Source organism: Panthera uncia, chromosome D1, assembly GCF_023721935.1.
Source record: "Panthera uncia isolate 11264 chromosome D1, Puncia_PCG_1.0, whole genome shotgun sequence".
Taxonomy (NCBI): Eukaryota; Metazoa; Chordata; class Mammalia; order Carnivora; family Felidae; genus Panthera; species Panthera uncia.
Genome location: NC_064808.1, coordinates 39875822 through 39894084, shown reverse-complemented (window position 1 = coordinate 39894084; position 18263 = coordinate 39875822). Strand labels below are relative to the sequence as shown.

The following is an 18263-nucleotide window of genomic DNA, read 5'->3' as shown; positions in this document are numbered from 1 at the left end:
AAATGTAGGACAGTCCCAAGTTATCTCATATGTGTGACAAGTAAGGTGCCCATACAGTTTATCATCTAACCTGGAACAACTCAATAGTGAAAGGGGCACCCTTGCTCCAGAACAACATGCCTGAGACCATCTCAGATGGGTTAGGACTTGCTGGCCACTCAGGAGATAAGCCCAGAAATGTAGAGATGTCCCCCTCCTCAAGAGAGCAAGGCAGAGTGGGCTGGGAGGGGTGGCCCTGGACAGTGAACCTGATGTGGCCATCTTTCCTCCCACTGTCCCCAGACTGGTCATTCTGAAGTCAGCAGGAGGGTCTATGTGGAAAGAAGGGCTCTGTTACCTCTGAAATCTCATTATCAGCAGAGGAAATCTGCTCAAGGCGTGTCTGACAGAGCCTTTCCACCCAATACTGAATCTTTTCCGATTCCTCAAGGTCTTCCCGCTCTGTCTCGGACACCTAGGACCCAAAGCCAGTGCAAAAAGGAGAGGCACACTTGAGTCACACGTGCGTGGCGCACTCAAATCAGCAGCATAGAAGCACTTCTTTAAAGAGTACTGTTGGGTGTGTCCACTATCCAGCAAAAGACCCTGGCTTATTCCATCTGGCCCCAGAAGAGGTGGAAATAGAAGGGAGGATGCTGGAGTGTGAAGCTGACTAATGGCACTTAGCAAAATCAGAGGAGGGACTTGTGCTTTGTTTGGAATTAGTTGGGATAAGGCTCCCAGGGTCCCCATGAACTCTGGGATCTTGGGATTCTCTAAAAATGGCCCTTTTGTAGGCTCCTGGCACATGCCAAAATTTTAACTCTACTCTTTTTCCCCTTCCAGGCTACTTTGTTCCAGAAGAACAAGTTGGATTTTATTTTTAATTTTGTTGCTTACTTGCTCCTAATGCCAGACCTAATGCACTTCACATTTTCCAGCATTACTCTGATTTTGTAATCTAATCAGCTTGGCATTCTGATTCATGGAAGCATTAAAGAGAAGCCGAACCAATAACCTCTCCAATAGCTAGGGAGTTAGTCACCCAACTCATCTAGGAAATAGGAATTACTCATGTTGGACGACTGCTTTTGTCATATTTTGGGGGGGACAGCTTTAGATACATGTCCAGGTTGAAGAGATCTAGCTTAGGATACATCTTATGTTGATGGAAGCAGCCTGACTCACTGCCTGATCAATTGGGGAATAGCCTCAGACACCTCACCTGCACAACGGGGTTAGCCTCTGACCCATACTCTCAGAGCGAATGCAGGTGGGGGAAATTTGGTCTTGGACTCATAACCTGGGGAGAGAGGCTGGACAGACGCAGACCTGATGACAAGTGGGTGGAAGGCTAACTTCAGTTCTATAATTTAGGCAGAGGGGTTAGCCTTGGGGTCATACCCTGAGTGCAGAGAAAGACCTCATATTCATACATAGGGTGGACAGGTCTGGCCTTGGACTCATACTCTGGTGGGGCTGGGATGGAGGGGACAGACTCAAACCTCTAGCAAGGTATGTGAAGGGTGAACCTAAGTGTGACAATCTGGGCAGAGAGGCTAGCCTCAGACCCATACTTTAGCAAGGAGTCTAGTCTCCATGCCAAACATACACCTAAGCCAGAAGGTGGTCTCCATGACCCTGGGCAGGTGGGATGATCACACATTCTAGACTGAGCAGAAGGGCAGGGCTCACTCCATCCTTGGACTCCACTTGGGGAACACAACTCCAGCTGGTTCCCTGGGAGCATGGTGGGGAACAACCAAATTATGTTCTGGGGATGCTCACTTAGCCTGTGAGCCAGACACATACCTCCTGGGCCAGCCGGTTGATTTTCAGTTGTTTTTCCTTTTCCAGCATTTCCTCTTTCTCTTTGTAAAGCTTTTGCTCAAACTCTAGTTCCTTCTTATTCTTTCTCAACTCTTGCAGGCTGTCATACTTGGCTTTCTTCTTATCCTTTCCTTTCTGAGCAGATGTGGTATTGTTTACATGGCAAGGGTTAAAAAGCAGTGTAGATACTGGCACAGCACAGCAAACAGGGCACTCAGCCCACAGACAACACCAGAAGTGAGCCCCTCCCCCTGCTCTGCCCATCTGCACTGGGCACTGGACCTCAGATTTAGGACAGGTCTACCCACTATGCTACCCACTGTGGAGTGGGAGACACATTCCTTTTTCCAGCCAGAAGAACTGGCTTACTAGCTCAGTAGTAAGTAGCTGTGTGATCTTGGCTAAGTTCCTTAACCTCTCTGGGCCTGATTCACCTCATCTTCAAAATAGAAGAAATTCCTGCCTATAGGCTTGCCCTCAGAGCCAATAAAATAACATCTATAAAAGAGCCTTATAAAATGAAAGTGCTGTATAAATAGAATACATTGTATTTGTGTCCTAGTATCTGAGCACACGCCTTCTCCATCATCTGGAGAGAGAGGTGTCTCATGTTCAGACAACAGAGATGCATCCTGGGAGATTCTACAAAAAATCTGGGAGAGCTGACGAGTCTCATTTGCAGAGATCCTCTGTCCTAAGCTTCAGGAGGTAGGAGCCAGCCTCAGACCTGGGAGCCCAGAGCCAGGGACATCAGATTTTGCTCTGATGCTTAACTTCAGACCATTGAATCCCATAGAGTCCACCATTCCCTCTGAACTAGACCCCTGAACTGAGGATTAGCCAAAAACCATAGGACTAGGAGATGGGAGTGGGGGAAGAGAACAGCCTAACTGCTTTGTACTGACTGTCAGAGTTCAACAGGATTAGGGAAAGGAGATGCAAGGCAAACACACTCCTTATTTTTCCTGTTGGAATTGGACCTACAGAACCTGCTTTCCTGCCTGCTTCTCCCATGGGGTTGCAGGAAAGCCAAGGGGTAAGGGAGGAAGAAAATTACAATGTATGGACTGCCTATGTGCTAAGGGATTTATGTTCATAGGTAAATCTACCTATGCTCATAGGTAGATATTATCCCCATTCTCTTGATGAAGGAACCAAGACTCAGAGAGGTGAAGTCCCTTGCCCAATATCAAACATCCAGTAAGTGGTGGTGCCAGGGTTTGGTCCCGAGTCTTCTAGGACCAACACATTTTCTACTGTGCCCAGATGAGCTGGCAGCAACGGGAGTGTGGCAGGAGGGAGTGTCAGCCCCATCACACACAGCACAGAGGACAGAGTTAGCACTCAGGAGAGGCGGCAGCAGAGAGAGTCAACATTCTGGGGAATTGATGTGGGGAGGAGGAAATCTGCCTGTTCACTGAGCTCATCCCCACCCCTAACTAGCATTCCCTGAGGGCTTCTCTCAGAATTCCCAAATCATCCCAGCATCTAAGGGCAGGAATGAGGAATTGAGTTTTTCATTACCGGATACGAAACTTTATCCACAGCTGGAGAAGCCTGGGGGTGTAGTTATGGACCTATTACTGAGTCATCCTGCCTCCCCTCCTAAAGACAATCCCTACTTCCATGCACAGGTAATGCTCTTTGGAGATGGTCCCCCATGTCAGGGATAGAGGCCCGCCACCAGGACAGTCCATGAACTACCTGAGAAAAGTAGTAGCAATGACTCTCATTGCTTCAGAGTCCTGCTTGGTTCCTTACCCACCATGTTCACTAGACTCTTGGCTCAGCTGATAGATGAACACTGCCATCATGTTATAGATCAGACAGCAATTACTCAGAGAGGAGCCAATGACATTCTGCCTAATGGCAGCTTGCTAGGATATGGGTATGGCCTCTCACAGGGACCACCAATGATAGGAATGGCCATTCTGTTGGTTTAAAAACCAAACCAAATCAAACCAAACCAAAAAACCCTCAAACTACCAGTGCTAACATTTTAGAGCCAGGTATCCTGGATGGGACAGGCAGATGTGGCAGGCTCTGTCCCCTTTCCAAGAAAGCAGCGCCTGTTTAGTGATGCAGAAGGTTAAACTGTCCCATAGCATCGTCTACTGACCTCATACTAGTGCCCTCCATACAGGTTCCTCAGTTGCGTGTGAATCTACCTCACCTGCTGGACAGTGGGCTCCTGCCATAGGGCTGGTTTGCAGGATTTACTCAAGCATCCTAGGAAAAGGCTTAGTCAGAACCATGAATCCTGCAGGCTGACACAGACTTTGTGGGGCCACAGGCCTGGGGACCTTGAGCCTCAGAGGGACTTACTCCCAGGTTAGGAATAACAAACATCGAATCTTTGTCTTTTCAAATAAGGGAAATTGTGCACACTGATGATCATGGCTATAGATAGCCATGTGTATTACCCGGGAACTTGGTGTTCTAGCTGCTGGGAGACAATGCATGTCACATGACTCTAGAGGAAGCGACAATGGGTTTTCAGAGCCAGCATGAGAGATGTGATTCTGCTGTCCTTTTAGCTGTCAGTTAAATTCATGGCAAATGGTCCCTCCCAGTTTGGACTGAAAGGAAAGGCAGACAGGACGGATGTGCTCTTGCTTCTTACCTAGAAGCCATCTTTCTCTCTTTTGGAAATGAAATGAAAACAAAAATACCAGCTATTCGGTTATACTGAACTAATGAATAGGTGAAAACAGGGCTCCTTCTTACCAATAGCAATGTCCAAGTGACATGATTTCCTATGGGAGGTATGTGTGTGGAGAAGATGTTAGTTCTCTTACATTTACCTGGTTATTAGTGCCTGGAAGAGGTTTTACCTATCCATAAAGGTATAGGTATTTTTTCCAGTATAATCCTGTGTGTGTGTGTGTGTGTGTGTGTGCACGCTGTCCTCTGTAGGTGAGTTCTAGTAGAGATAGTGTGTAAAGCATTCAAAATCTAACCCAATGAGATAGCCTAAGCCACAGAGTCGGGCTATAGGATGAAAAAAGACAGTCTTATGAGACTGGGTCCTTTCTGAGACCAAGGCAGTGTGGAAAGGAATCCCCCATGGTCCTAAGTTTATTCAATATCATACAAATCATGATCTGTGTTCCTAGGTCGAGATGCTAACTTCTGTCAGGAATAATATTGCTGTCTATTATCTTAACAGTATCGTGTTGGAAGAAGGGAGCAGACGTTTCTGGGACATCAGATATTCCCATTTTACAGGCAGGGAGAAGCTACCTACCTATCATCAAGGTCACCCAGCTGCCACCGTTTTGGTTTCTGGCGGACTGACATCCTGCCAGAAAGACCCAGCCGAGTGATAACAACTAAATTAGTTCACCCAGATTTATGCTGATGCCTGATTTCCAAATGCCAAGTCATCTCATATGTCCAATCTACAGATATTAACAGTGGCGTTTTCATAATCAAATGCCAAAGTGATTTAGAAAGAAAAAGGATGAGAGTCTTATGGGGCCTGGAGATACAGTAATAAGATTTCGAGAGAAAATTCAAGGCCCCAGAGACCAGAAAAATGCATTATCTTGGCACACGTAGCGATATTTCTAGGAGAGAGTTATGATTGGTGTGGCTCTTAGTCTCAACTCGAGGCAGAAAATCCCTGCCTGGCAGCGAGTCTGTGTCTGGTGCAGCTGGTCTCATAACGTGTGTTGTGTGTACCCAACCTGATATTGCACTCTGTCTGACCATGGCTTCTGGTCTTGACAGAGGAACAAAGAAGCTGCCATGGCCCTGTCCCTGCCCTGTGCCTCCGGGGCTGATGCTGACCGAGATGGTGCCAGATGGTACTCAGACGGGTCTCACCCCATGAACACTTTCCCCCCACAATGCTTCTGTGGCAGCGCCCTGCCTTTTGACGTCAGCCTGATAGACGCAGACAGGTCAGCCCTTGTAGTGAACAGGCCGGGTTACACTGTTTAGAGTTGACAGGCAAAGAAACAATGCTCGTAAAGGCCAAACCCCACAGCAAACTCAGCGGCAAACGGCACAGCACTCAGTCTCGCGCCCTACCTTCCGGATGGTTGGGAATTTGCCATCGTAACGATAAAACCACCCAAAGGCTATAACACAGAGAACAAAGAGATGAGATGCTGTTTGGCTCAGCCAGAGTATCCACAGACAGCAGCCAGGGGCTGGGATCTCAAGGACATGTGGCTGTGAGATGAAGAGCAGACCCAATAGCAAAACCGCACCCTCGGTCTGACTCTCCACTCACCTGGCTTCACCTGGGTTACAGAGCAGGCCCCAGGCTGCCAGAGAATGGCCCTGATTCCCTGGGGCATCGTCAACTGCTTCTCCCCAGGACACTGGCTTCAGGAGTCAGTGCCAGAAAATCAGAGACAGCCCTTGTTGGGGGATGAGCTTTTCCAAATCACAGCTGCAGTCTGCTAACACTGAAAGAGAACGAGGCCTCTCCTGACTGATGTCTGGTCCCTCCATCCAAGAAATGGCTCAAGACAAAAGATAGCCTGGGTTTATGCCTCAAATTGCTATCACTCAGAACAAAACTGTCTTATCTCATAGTACAGACCACGTCCTCTGCTTTCGATGTTGAGAGAGAAGGCAATGACAGCGGTCAGCTCTGAGAAAGGCAGCTCAGGCAGCTGTGGGCAGGTCTGCCCCGACAAGCATACCCCGCCCCGGCCCCAGACCAGATCATCAGGGCACCAGCCCCCTGCTTCCCCCAGGCAACAGTATGACCGGGAAACATCTCAAACCTAAAGCTCCCTGCACCAGCAGTGATCCATTAAATAATTACCCACCCTGACCAGACTGAGTTCTAGAACAGGATCTTGAAAGCCTCCTGCCTGACCTTGGGGATATCTAGGGAGTCCTTAGGGAGATCCCAGAGCAGCAGAGGAAGAACCTGGGCTTGGGCAGCACTGAACCAGTGGTTCAGTTGTTTAGGTATGTATCAGCAGACATTTCAGCCAGGTTGGGAGTCCTGTCCTCAGGGTTTGTGTGCAGTGCTTGGACTAAGCTGGGATTGCAGGAGCTTCGCACATTCCAGTGGTCCCTGCCGCGTGATGGCCCCTTAGAGCTGGGTGTCTGCAGGGCTAGCAGGAGGCGGTGGGCAAGGCAAGCGGAGCAGCAAGGCCAGGCAGTGAAACGGGGGCTGCAAACCTGCTCTCCCTGCTCCTCCATGCCTCCATCCGGGTCATCTGCTGGCTCAAGCTCAGGTTCCACTCCCTGATCAGCTACCCAGGAAAAGAGGAGGAAGCTGGTGAACCAAGAGGGACTTGGGAGACCAAGAGGCCAGAGGTGCTTCCCAGGAGCCTAATGACCTATGGGTACTTGTGAGGTCAGGGGTGGGAACAGGGCTCAGGAGCCCAGAGCAAAACTGTCTTGCTCCGGGATCGTGCATGCAGTGCTTTCAACCTTGGTAGCTTTAGTTTCTCTGTCTGTAAAATGGGCTAACAACAGGGGGACCTCTGACCTGACAGTCAAGTGAGAAACTTTGTGCAGGGCATTCAGTTGAAACTTGGGAAGTGAGGCACAGAATATGGGAATATCTGAGTATTACACATGTCTGGTATCAAGGGTTTACAATGGCAGAACAGACCCTCCTGGCTGCTTCTTACCACTTTGGGAACTCTGGGTCCCTGGGGGATGTCAGAGCTATGTGGGCAGGTTGATTCTGAGGAGGTGAGGAGATTTCAAAGGGTAAAGGGGAGATATGTGGTTAGGAAGACATGAATGTTGACATCATGTGGAGAATAGCAAATCATCCATTCCAGTGGTTTCCAATCTGGACTTTGGCCTCCCTGGGACTGTTGAAGGGAGTGGATGAGTCTGTTGTGACCTGCCTATTAATATTTCAAATATTAATTAGAAGAACTTCCCCATTCCTCTATGAAAAGGCTGTAAGTTAAATTCCTTAGCTTTTGGCGCAATTTATGTTAATTAAATAGTGGAACATTGATGCTTTCTTGCAAATAACAATGACTACATAATAAAACAATAGGAAAACAACTGATTGCTTCATAGTTTGATAGGAAAAACCTCAACTTCTAAACCATGGGGTCCATTGGGGGTGGAGGCTAATTGATGGGGTCCTAATGGAGAGAAAATCCTCGAAATATCCTGTTTAAACCTCTTCATATTCCAAGGCTCCTTCCAGCTCTGGGATGCTTAATAACCCCCTTCCTCATTGCTTTGGCTAAAGAAAGCTCTTCTGGGGGACTCTGTGACAATCTGTCCTGGCTCAGAAGAATGTTGGGGTTCTGCTGGGTCAGCCACAGGGAGGCAGGCAGTGCCCCTAGGACAGGTGGTGGTGAGACAAGCAGTCAGGCCCGCCACATCATTAGGATGAGTGGCTTTCTTTTTCAGGCAAGAGATGCTCCACACTCTTTCCTGTCTGTTCAAAAATGTGCAGTCCATCCCTCACAGGCACAAACACCTGAGTCAGATATAACCTGTTGGCTAACTGGGCCCCAGAGCTGAAGAGTCACCAGGGAGGAGCCGGCTTGTCCCAGTTGTGCTGGCCCAACACAACAGAGACCGCTCCAGCTTCCCAGGAATGGGGAGGGAGGCAGGAATTGAGCTCGCTCAGAGGCCTTCCTGCATTTTCTGACTGATTTCCCAAGGAGAATGAAATTGCCGGTGCACGCGGACATGGACAGAGGCAGCAGCTGCCGCAGCTCAGGCAGGCAGGCTCGCCATCTATCCCATGTTTCGCACATTCCCTTAGAAAAAATTTATATCTTAAAGCAAAGGGAAAGCTCTTGCTTCTTTCATTCAAGAAGCTTGATTTGGTTTAAAAGCACTAAATAAATAGCTAGCCAGAGAAAGTGTTTTTATTTTTCGTAGTTCCTGAGAGAATGTGTTTGCTCTAAAGCCAAGGCCCAGTTTCTAGAAAGGTACTAAATTGACTAGGATTACTTTCACGAGAAGCAATTAAAATCGATTTCTCTCCTTCTGAAGCTCCTATTTCACTCATAAGAGCAAATTAGCTCCCTGTCTCAAACACAGATTATTCACCAGGAATTTAGCTCTGGCCACATCCTTAACTAATACCAAATGTCAGGGGGGAGGCTAATGAGAGCTTGCTTTGTCCTTCAGAGAGGACCCTGGGATGACACCATCCCCTGCTGCCAGGAAGGAATGTGCTGGGAGATGTTTGTTCTGCACCAGGCAGGAGTGAAACGGAACCATCCAGGTGCCTGCCCAACCTCTTTGTTGACCCAAGTGGCCTGTGTTGACAAGATGATGCCACTCTAGGGCCCAATGTGATCCAAAGTTCGGGCCAGGTTGTCTAGACCATCACAAGATCCCAAATGGCTGTGACACAGCAGACATGTGGAATCTTGGTTCTTGGGTGTAGATTCACCCCATATCTAGAGGTTCCCAGGTCAGCTGAGCACAATCAGCTGCAGCAGAACTGGGCCTATGTCATGTAAAGTGACAATAAGGCCCAATGTGGAATCCTGGACTCGTGATTGCCATGGCCCCCAGCTACCTTGCTTGGTTTCCTACCCCCAGCCCCCTGGAGAAGCACTGAGAGTGAGCCACTACTTTGCCCTGGTGGTGTGGGCACCTGGTAGTAGGGGTTGTGAGCAGGTGGACAGGGGAGCAGGAGGTGGAGGCCTGGCCTGAAATTGGAAGTGAGAACCCAGGGCAGATGAAGAAAGGAGGTGCAAAGGGTGGAGGGAGCTGAGGCCCCAGGATGGCTGCAGTTTGGGCTCAGTCCTCTCCCTGACTCCATCCTTGAAAGGGTGTGACCATACCCCATGCACAGGGGTGCAGGTGGCAGGGGCACTTCAAGTAAGGTCTTCCCACAGTCACCCATCAGTCTCGGATCACCCAAATCCTCTCCATCATGAGCATTTCCCCTCTTTCTTGCTGCTGTTGCACCCAGCTCTGATTCAGAACCAGGTGGGATGTGGACGTACTACCCAGCAAAGCAAGATGATCCAATGAACAACTCGCTTTTGACAGAGCTCTCCATTCCCTGGTCAGCAGCCCAAGGGCACAAGGAGAGGCCCTCCTGCTTGAGTCTGTGTTGTGGGGGAGAGTCTGGCAACAGACCCCTGGGGACAAAGGGGCAGAGATCCTACCCATCCCCATGCCCTGGCACATGGCTGCCCCTCCATGAAAGAAATACAGCCCAGGGAGCTGTGGGCTCTTCACCTGGGGAGGTGGTGGTGATTGGAGGGAGACTAGTGTCTCTGTCAAGATACTCCCCAACCCCCAGGCCCCAGAAGGAAGTTCCCTCCCCAGGTACATGATACATACACTTAGGCTTGCGAAGGGGTATTGGGTGCACCTCAGCGGTGATGGTTTTAGATGAGAGCAGCTGTTCCTTTGAGCCCCAGTCTTCTTCCCACTGCTTCTTAAACTTCTCCTCCTCTTCCACAATCCTGAAATAAGATCCCCCGCCTGTGACTGGGGTCAGGACTTTTACAGGCCCACCCTCTGCCTATTGGGAAACCCTAACCAGCCTGGGGAGAGGCTGCATGGCTCTAGCTGTGATGCAGAAAACAAAGTTCCTGGCACTTGTATTCGACATCGAGTGTCAATGCCACCCTGGGGATTACAGGACTATGCTCTAGTTACCTTAACGCAATGGGCTTTACTAGAATTATGGAATGGCTACCAGGAGACAAGAAGGCCAGGCAAACTGGGCCTGGAGGGGGTCTCTGGCTGGCCACAATCCCAAGAGCACACTCACGTGTGCACGCAGACATGTGGACCCAAGCACTCACTGTTCCATCTCCTTCCGGTATCTTTCATTCTCCTCTGCTGCCTTCTGGGCAATTTCTTTTTTTCTTCTGAAACACAAATTCAGATTGGCATGCTAGAGTCTATGCAAGAGAAGTTCTCTCTTCCTTGTAGCTAATTCCTAATTTGAGAAAGGTTTAAAATCTTTCTTATGGGCTCCCTTCCAAGGATGCCTGGACCAGATTTGGATGCTGGGGAAGCGGGTCCAAGAAAATCTGGGCCTCGTGCTCTTGTGTGGTTTTGCCTGGCACTGCTGAGCAGAGATTCTGTGCTGCCAGGGATGGGAGGCGGATCGACGCAGGCCACACTCTATGTGTCTACCTTCAAACACTTAGATAAAGTGACTGACGGTAGGCAGGGCCTTGCTGGAGTCAGGTCCTCTGGGAGGAGGGCCCCAGGCAACATGTAGCCGGGGCCACTGGCCAAGGCCAGGGCAATGGGCAGAGGTACCACCAGGGCTGATTCTCCAGGCTAATTCTGTGATGGGGAAGAGGGAAAGATCCTGTCCACCTTCCTTTTCCAAATTGTTTTTACACTCCTAGAATGTATCTGGATTTGGATTTTGACAGTAGCTTTTTATTTGTGAATTGCTCACCACATTTATTGTCTCAGTCCATCATCTCAACCAACCTTAGGATGGGTGAGCCTTATTACCACAGACAGGTGTGAATCCCAGCTTGGCCACATGTGACTTTGTTCACAAGTGGCTTAACCTCCCTGAGCTAAGACCTCCCAGCCTCCTCACCTGTAAAATGGGTCAATACCATCTATCTTCCAGAGCTATTGTGGGAATTAAATTAAGCAAGACATAAACAAGGTCCTGATTCAATGCCGGCCACATGACTGATACTCAACAAACATTAGCTACTGCTGGTAGCATCCTCATTTTCCATACTTCTGGGTTTTGGAAGTCAAGGGCTCTCCTCAACTAGAAGGGGAGAGCTTGGTGGTCTGGAGGCAAGGGATGGATACACTGACCACTACTGAACCCATCTGGTCTGAGGACAGGCCTCAGGGGGGTAGGATGAAGCTGGCCCAGGACAGGGTGGGCAGGGAGGAGAGGGAGGGGGCACCCTGGCTGGCCACACTCACTGTCGTTCCATCTCCTGCTGCTCCTGGAGGATCTTGTTGGACTCCATTGCCAGCCGCTTCTGCATGAGAAGCTCTTGCCGCTGTAGCTCGCGCTGCCGTGCCTCCTCCAGCCGCTCCCGGTCTGTCAGGAACAGCTCTCGGCCCTCAGGGGAGTGAAAAGAGACCTCTTGCTCAGTCTCCCAGGGAACCCGGCCATCCACTGCCACAGCCCTGGGGACCAAGATGCAGGTTGTCCTCTTATCAGCATGGCTCCCCGTGTCAGGCACTGTGGCTCCTATTGTCTCTGAGCAAGCTTCTCCCCGCTAGGCAGAGATCTCTCCCTCTGCTCTGTCAGAGCTTCAGGAAAGGAGACCCTCTGGCCCTTCCCAGGAGTGTGTGCCAGAGATCAGGGGTCTGAATGGCCGGGGTTGGAAGTCAGGGGTTATGGGGCCCTACCAGGTCATTCTGGACTTACAGCTCCAGCTACAATGGAGATGGTCAGGCTGCGGCTACTCTTCAGCACGTTGACGGCCTGGGGGGACAAGCAGACAGACCTTGTCTGAAGCCTGACAGCCCAGAGCAGTCAAGGCCTCTACACATCACAGAAGGTCTCAGACCCCATGGCAGGGTTGGGGGGTGGGGCATGGGAAGTGAAGGGCAGACATGATAACGGCCAGCAGGTGGAGACCCCGCATCTCACCTCCTTGTGGTCCAGGTTGGAGAAGTCGATGCCGTTGACTTCGACAATCTGGTCCCCTGTCTGGAGGAGAAATGGAGAGGGTTCAGTGTGTCCACTATCTGTAAACCCACTCGGCTGCAGGAAGGGCTTCCCCCAGGGCCAGAGTCACATATTGGGTCTTCCAGTGGCTGCACCTCAGCTCTTCCTCATGAATAGAGCAGTTAGAAAGCTCTAATGGTATCCTCCCAGGGTGCCTACACTTTATATTTCCTTTATCGGCTGTCAAATATTATCCCATTAGAGGTTCATTCCTTTGGCTTAATTTGTATTTGCTTTAAAAACTCAGTTTGTAGACATAGGAGCCTTGGGTTTCTCATATAGCAGAGGCCTTATGGAGCCATAATAATATTTTGTATAATAGCTAGCACTCATCAATCCCTTACTATGTGCCAGGCACAGTTGGAAGCATATGTATTAATTCATTTAATCCACACAATGACCCTAGAAGGAAGACTATTGCCCCCATTTTTCAGGAGAGGAAACTGAAGTGCAGAAAAAGGAAGTAGCTTGTCAAAAGAAGAGATTAAGAGTTCTGGGGGCACCTGGGTGGCTCAGTTGGTTAAGCATCTGACTCTTGATTTTGGCTCAGGTCGTGATCTCATGGTTCATGAGTCTGAGCCCCGCGTCGGGCTCTGCACTGACAGTACGAAGCCTGCTTGAGATTCTCTGTCTCCCTCTCTCTCTGCCCCACCCATGCTTGTGCGTGCATGCGCTCTCTGTCTCAAAAATAAATAAATAAACTTAAAAAAAAAAAAAAAAAAGAGTTCTGGCTCTGGCACCAGACTACCTAGGTTTGAATCCCAGCCCTATTACACTAGGTACATGATCTTAGAAAAATCATACACTTTCTCCAGGTCTCAGTTTCTCCATCTGTAAAATGACAGTACCTAATTCTCAGAGTTCTTATACATTTTAAAGGGCTTAGAAAAAAGTCCTACCCTGTAAACACTCAATGAATGTCAATTCTTTACTATTACTACATCCCCAAGGTCAGGACCAAAGGCTCTCAGAGCCAGAGAAGACTGTAGAAAGGTGAAACGTGAAGCCTTCACTTGGCGGATGGGGAGGAATCATCAACCAGCGGCTGTTGGGAGAGGGCTGTGTGGAAAGGCCTGCACCTCCATCACTAGCGTGATGACCAGGGTCATCGTCTGACCCTGTACCCCTCTGAGGCATCCCAGTGTCGGTCACTCACCTCCAGCCCCACCTCAGCAGACAGGGAACCAGGCTTCACATTGCTGATAAAGATGCCAGGTTTCTGGATGGGCCCACTGGAAATGCTGTGGGAGAGATGGGAAATATGGGTGAGGCTCTGCTCCTCCCTGGCAGTGCTGCTCATTCTCAATGTCCTGATCCCTCTGCCTGTGTGTCCCGTACGCTGGCCCCTCAGGATCCAGGTCACCCATGAGGTTCAGTACCCATGGGGCTCCGTCGTTTACCTGTCCAGCCTCATTTCCCTGCGGCAACAGCCACAGAAAAACTATTTGTAATTTCCCGCTACCCAACCCGTCACCCAATATATGGCATATGCTGTTGAGGTCTTTTCAAAACACAGCTGGCCCTTGAACAACATGACTTTGAACTGCATGGGTCCACTTGTATGTGGATTTCTCATAGTACAACCCTGTAAATGCATTTTCTCTTCCTTATGGTTTCCTTAACAATAGTTTCTTTGCCCTAGCTTACTTTGTCGTAATAATACAGTATATAGTATATAAAACACAAACTATGGGTTAAGCAACTGTTTATGTTATCGGTAAGGCTTCCAGTCAACAGTAGGTTATTAGTTAAATTTGGGGGGAGTCAAAAAGGGGTCAGCTGTAGGACTCCAGGCAGCCACCGCTAATTGATGAAAAATAGCACAGGACGGGAGACCTATTTGCCATCTCTGATGCAGAAAGCAGCTTCATTAGGGCCCTTGCAACTCTACACTGTAAGTATTTAGTGGTTGGGAAGGAGGGACTCTTTGGCACCTATGCTTGGCAGAAAAGCATTGAATAAATGTGAATGAGTAGAAACAATATGAAAAAGTTAAATAATAATAGCTAATGTTTACCAACTGCTTACTACCTACTAGGCACTAAGCTGGTACTTTATCTCTACATCTCATTCTTGCTCACAGCCACTGGTATCGTCATTCCCAGTTTATAGAGGGGGAAACTAGGCTCAGAGTGGTTAAGTAACCAGTCCAAGGTTCTAGAGCTCACAGGTGGAGAGCAGGGGCTGGAACCTAGATCTAAAAGTGTACCACCCGTGTGTGTAATAAGACCACCTCAGGTGGCCTGATGCCTGTTTGCAATTCCCTGGCTGCCACTTAAGGAACCCCACAAGGTAATAAATGACAAGGGAACTGTAACAGAGATGGCCAGCTAGACGGGTCCCTTTTGCAGTGACTCAAGAGCCCACCAACGGAACACGGCTCTGCCTGTGGGCCTCAGTTTCCTCATCTATAAAATGGGCCTGTCAGAGCTGTCCCTCTGGCTGTATAGGGCTATTGTGAAGCCCAGAGAGGAAATCAGACACTGAGAAGTGTCATCTCCTCAGAAGCAGCAGTGAGAAAGGGGAGAAGTGTTAGGGGTCTCCTGGGGTCTACTGGCCATGAGAGAGCCCCAGGGCACGACTGACACCCACCTGCAGCCAAGGCCCCGGGATCCTACCAGACTGATGAAGACCTTCTTCTCCTTGTTTTCCCGACTGCCGGGGAAGCCCAGGCTGCTCCGCCCACCCTGGAGGAAGGATGGGATAAGGGTCACTGGGAGTCCACATGTGTGCAAGTGGTCTCTTGATTTCATAAAGTCCTTTAGAGCAACTACTGCTGTCTTCATATAAGACTGCTTGCCATTATGTTCCTAGGGGGTATGTCTGCCCCAGCTGGGCCTGGCTGGATGCCCTGGGGGCCTCAGGGACGTTCTGGATGTCTCTGGATGTCTTGGGAGCCTGTCTAAAGCCCCTGAAGGCACATCTCTGGGGCAAGCCCTCCCTTTGGGACCTGCTGCCCCTCCTTGAAGACAACCCTCTCCAGACCCCATCACAGGTGGTCCTGGCCCTTACCTCAGATTCTGACACAAACTGATCCACATACTGCCATTTGAGGGGTTCATCAGGAGAGCTAGTGGGACGGGGATGTAAAAGGGCAGTCATTAGAGAGAGATGTTTGAGGAACCAGGCTCCAAATCCAGATCTGCCCATCTGGAGCCTCCAGCCACTGCTGGCCCAGGAGCAGTACTGGTTTGGTGGAGGCCAGAGCCCAATGCGAATCCCAGGACCCTGACTGAGCCCACAGGGAAGAGTCTGTCTGCAGAGGAAGGTCCTGCTCACCTCTTCACAGGAATCAGGCCGATGTCTGTGGGAGAATGGCATAGGGGTTAGGACGGTGCCCCAGGAGCTAGGGACCCCACCGCCTATCCCCCCCCCCCCCCACCCCTCCATCAGTACCCCGGTCGTCTGGCCTCACTCACGTCTCACTTTGATGGACACGGTCTTCTTGGTGCGGATGAGGTTGATGACTTCCTCATGGGTGCAGGAGGAGATGGAATATCCATTGATCCGGACGATCTCATCCCCTACCTTGGCCGCAGACAGAAGGAATGAGCACCAGGTTGAGAAGGCAGCTGGGCAGGCTTGCCACTAGATGCTCTGGGCCTGCTCTCCGGGAAAGGGGACGATGACGTGCCTTCCCTCAGAAGAAACCTTGGTGTGTACTCTAGTACCTTGTTATAACCAACCCACTCTCCATCAGCTTGAGGGGTCCCAGGATAGTGACATTTCTAAGCAGTCTTTCTGATGGCATTTTACAGATGGGGGAACCAACATGGAGCGGGTGTGAGAGGCACAGAGAATGGGTAGCAGAGCTGGGACTAGAACTCAGGACCCTATATCCTCCCTCCAGGGTCCCTTTTCCCCACTGGGTCACCATCAGGTTCTATAACGCGTGCAAAGGGCAACCTTCACCTAGATTCAGGCAGTTCTTCCTTGGCCTTTGTCCCACCCCGCCCACAGAGTAGGTTCTCCTGTCTTTGTTAATCACTATAACACCATAACGGAGTTGGGGTGGGGAACTTCCATGATTCCTGACCCAAGTTCACATCACTGACACACACACACAATATCTTTCTTTCTACTCTATGGAAGCTTAATGGGCATTTTAACTCTGCCACAGCCCTGACCTCTGAATTCCCACTTGGAGTAAGCAAAGAAGAATGAATAAACACAAGGCTTTGGCATCAGATGTCCTGGATTCAAACTCCTGCTTCCATTTTGTTTCTTTTCTGCTTCCATTATCATTATTATTATTTTTTTAAGTAGGCTTCATGCCCAGTGCGGACCCTGATTCAGGGCTTGAACTCACGACCCTGAGATCAAGACCTGAGCTGAGATCAAGAGTGGGATACTTAATCCACTGAGCCACCCAGGTGCCCTCCAACCCCCCCCCCCTTCTTCTATTCTTATTTGCTGCACAACCTTGGGTAAGTCTCCCTCTCTCTCTCTTTTTAAATATTTTTATTACTCAAAGAAAATCTTCATTTTTTTATTTAGCTTTCTGACTCTATGTTTGTGCTTTCAACACTTTCACGACGATTTTCTCCTCTTTAATAAGGAAAGCACGCTTGATCCTGTCATGAACACACTTAGCACACAGGGAACCACCATAGGCCCTGCTGACATGTTTTTCCACTTTAGGCAACCTCGGAAGAACTGTAGGTGTCACAGCACGAGCTCCTTGAAGCTGGCCTGGGCACATGCCACATGTGGAGTCTGGTGCCTTCCCAACCTTCTTGGTCTAAAGGTAAATGATTCTATTGCCAGAGGTTCGGGACAGCTTAGTTTCATCAGAGGCTGTTTTGCAGGACAGCCTACGATGGTATGTCAAATGCTAGACCATTCGGAATGCCCGTGAACATTGTCCTCGGAAGAGGAAACAGGACCTTGGGCAAGTCTCTTGAACTTTCTGAACCTTAGTTCTTCTCATCTGTAAAATGGGGAGATGTCCAAGCAGCTGTGAGAATTAAGTAAGCAGGTCCATGTAAAGCCAGCCAGCACCTGGCACATTGGACAGTAATCAATCAATGGTCACAATTGTTACCATTAGTTGGGCCTGAGCCCTAAATATTCTTGCCCTGTTCGCAGGACTTTGGGCCTCATTTGATTGGGAGAGACAGGGCTCACAGGCCTGCAGGGACAGCCTTTGGATACAGATCTGTGGTGAGCTCATCCCCTGCTAGACACTGCTCTGGGCCCCTCCAAGCACTTGGGCTCTGGGGGTCAGTCTTGAAGCTCCTCACTTAACAACTGTGGGGCTGGAGGCACCTCGGTGGCTCAGTCGGTTAAACGCCCAACTTTGGCTCAGGCCATGATCTCATGGTTCGTGGGTTCAAGCCCTGCTGTCAGGCTCTGTGCTGACAGCTCAGAGCCTGGAGCCTGCTTCAGATTCTATATCTCCCTCTCTCTGCTCTTCCCCTGTCTCTCCCTCTCAAAAATGAATAAACGTTTAAAAAAAAAAATAACTGTGGGCTGGAAGGACCCTTAGACATCACATGAAATCAAGGCCCAGGGAGGTGATGTTTTGTCTAAGGTCACACAGCCATTAGCTGCAAAACACGGACTGGATCCTGGATGCCCCTTTCTAGCCTGAGGCCAGCACAAGTCAGCTGACAGCTTAACTCACACCACATGTGCTGTCCCTTTGGGGACTTGTTGGTACATGTGGGAGACACAGTTGACTCTGTGGGGTCTGGGAGCTGGGCGGGCCCACAGCCTGTGAGGGGTTCGCTAGGCCAACTTCCACCGTCTACAACATCATTACAGAGTCGCTTCTCAATATTGCCACCTGAATGCTTCCCTTCCACATCTCAACACAGACCCCAATGTTCACAGGGGCCTGACAAGAGTGGCAAGGGGC

The 18263-nt window shown here is 49.8% G+C and overlaps 2 protein-coding genes and 1 pseudogene across 3 annotated transcripts in view; 1 reads left to right on the top strand and 2 right to left on the bottom strand.

The window, feature by feature from the left end:
- Window positions 1–18263, top strand: part of LOC125913211 (L-lactate dehydrogenase A chain) — a 968541-nt gene that overhangs the window by 221880 nt on the left and 728398 nt on the right. The window lies entirely within an intron of this gene.
- The window catches only part of USH1C (USH1 protein network component harmonin), a 47013-nt gene that overhangs the window by 16655 nt on the left and 12095 nt on the right, over window positions 1–18263 (bottom strand). The window contains exons 5-17 of one of the 2 annotated variants that reach the window (XM_049618252.1): window positions 15823–15931; window positions 15683–15707; window positions 15416–15473; window positions 14996–15090; window positions 13560–13644; window positions 12326–12385; window positions 12101–12157; window positions 11647–11789; window positions 10539–10604; window positions 10069–10193; window positions 5845–5894; window positions 1792–1944; window positions 338–454 (exon numbers count right to left, since the gene is read on the bottom strand). In XM_049618252.1, coding sequence (XP_049474209.1) covers window positions 338–454; window positions 1792–1944; window positions 5845–5894; window positions 10069–10193; window positions 10539–10604; window positions 11647–11789; window positions 12101–12157; window positions 12326–12385; window positions 13560–13644; window positions 14996–15090; window positions 15416–15473; window positions 15683–15707; window positions 15823–15931 — 1143 coding nt within the window. Of the gene's footprint in view, window positions 1–337; window positions 455–1791; window positions 1945–5844; window positions 5895–6957; window positions 7032–10068; window positions 10194–10538; window positions 10605–11646; window positions 11790–12100; window positions 12158–12325; window positions 12386–13559; window positions 13645–14995; window positions 15091–15415; window positions 15474–15682; window positions 15708–15822; window positions 15932–18263 lie in introns of both variants that reach the window. The other variant, XM_049618242.1, reaches the window with a different exon arrangement.
- LOC125913301 (60S ribosomal protein L34-like) lies at window positions 16880–17374 on the bottom strand (annotated as a pseudogene).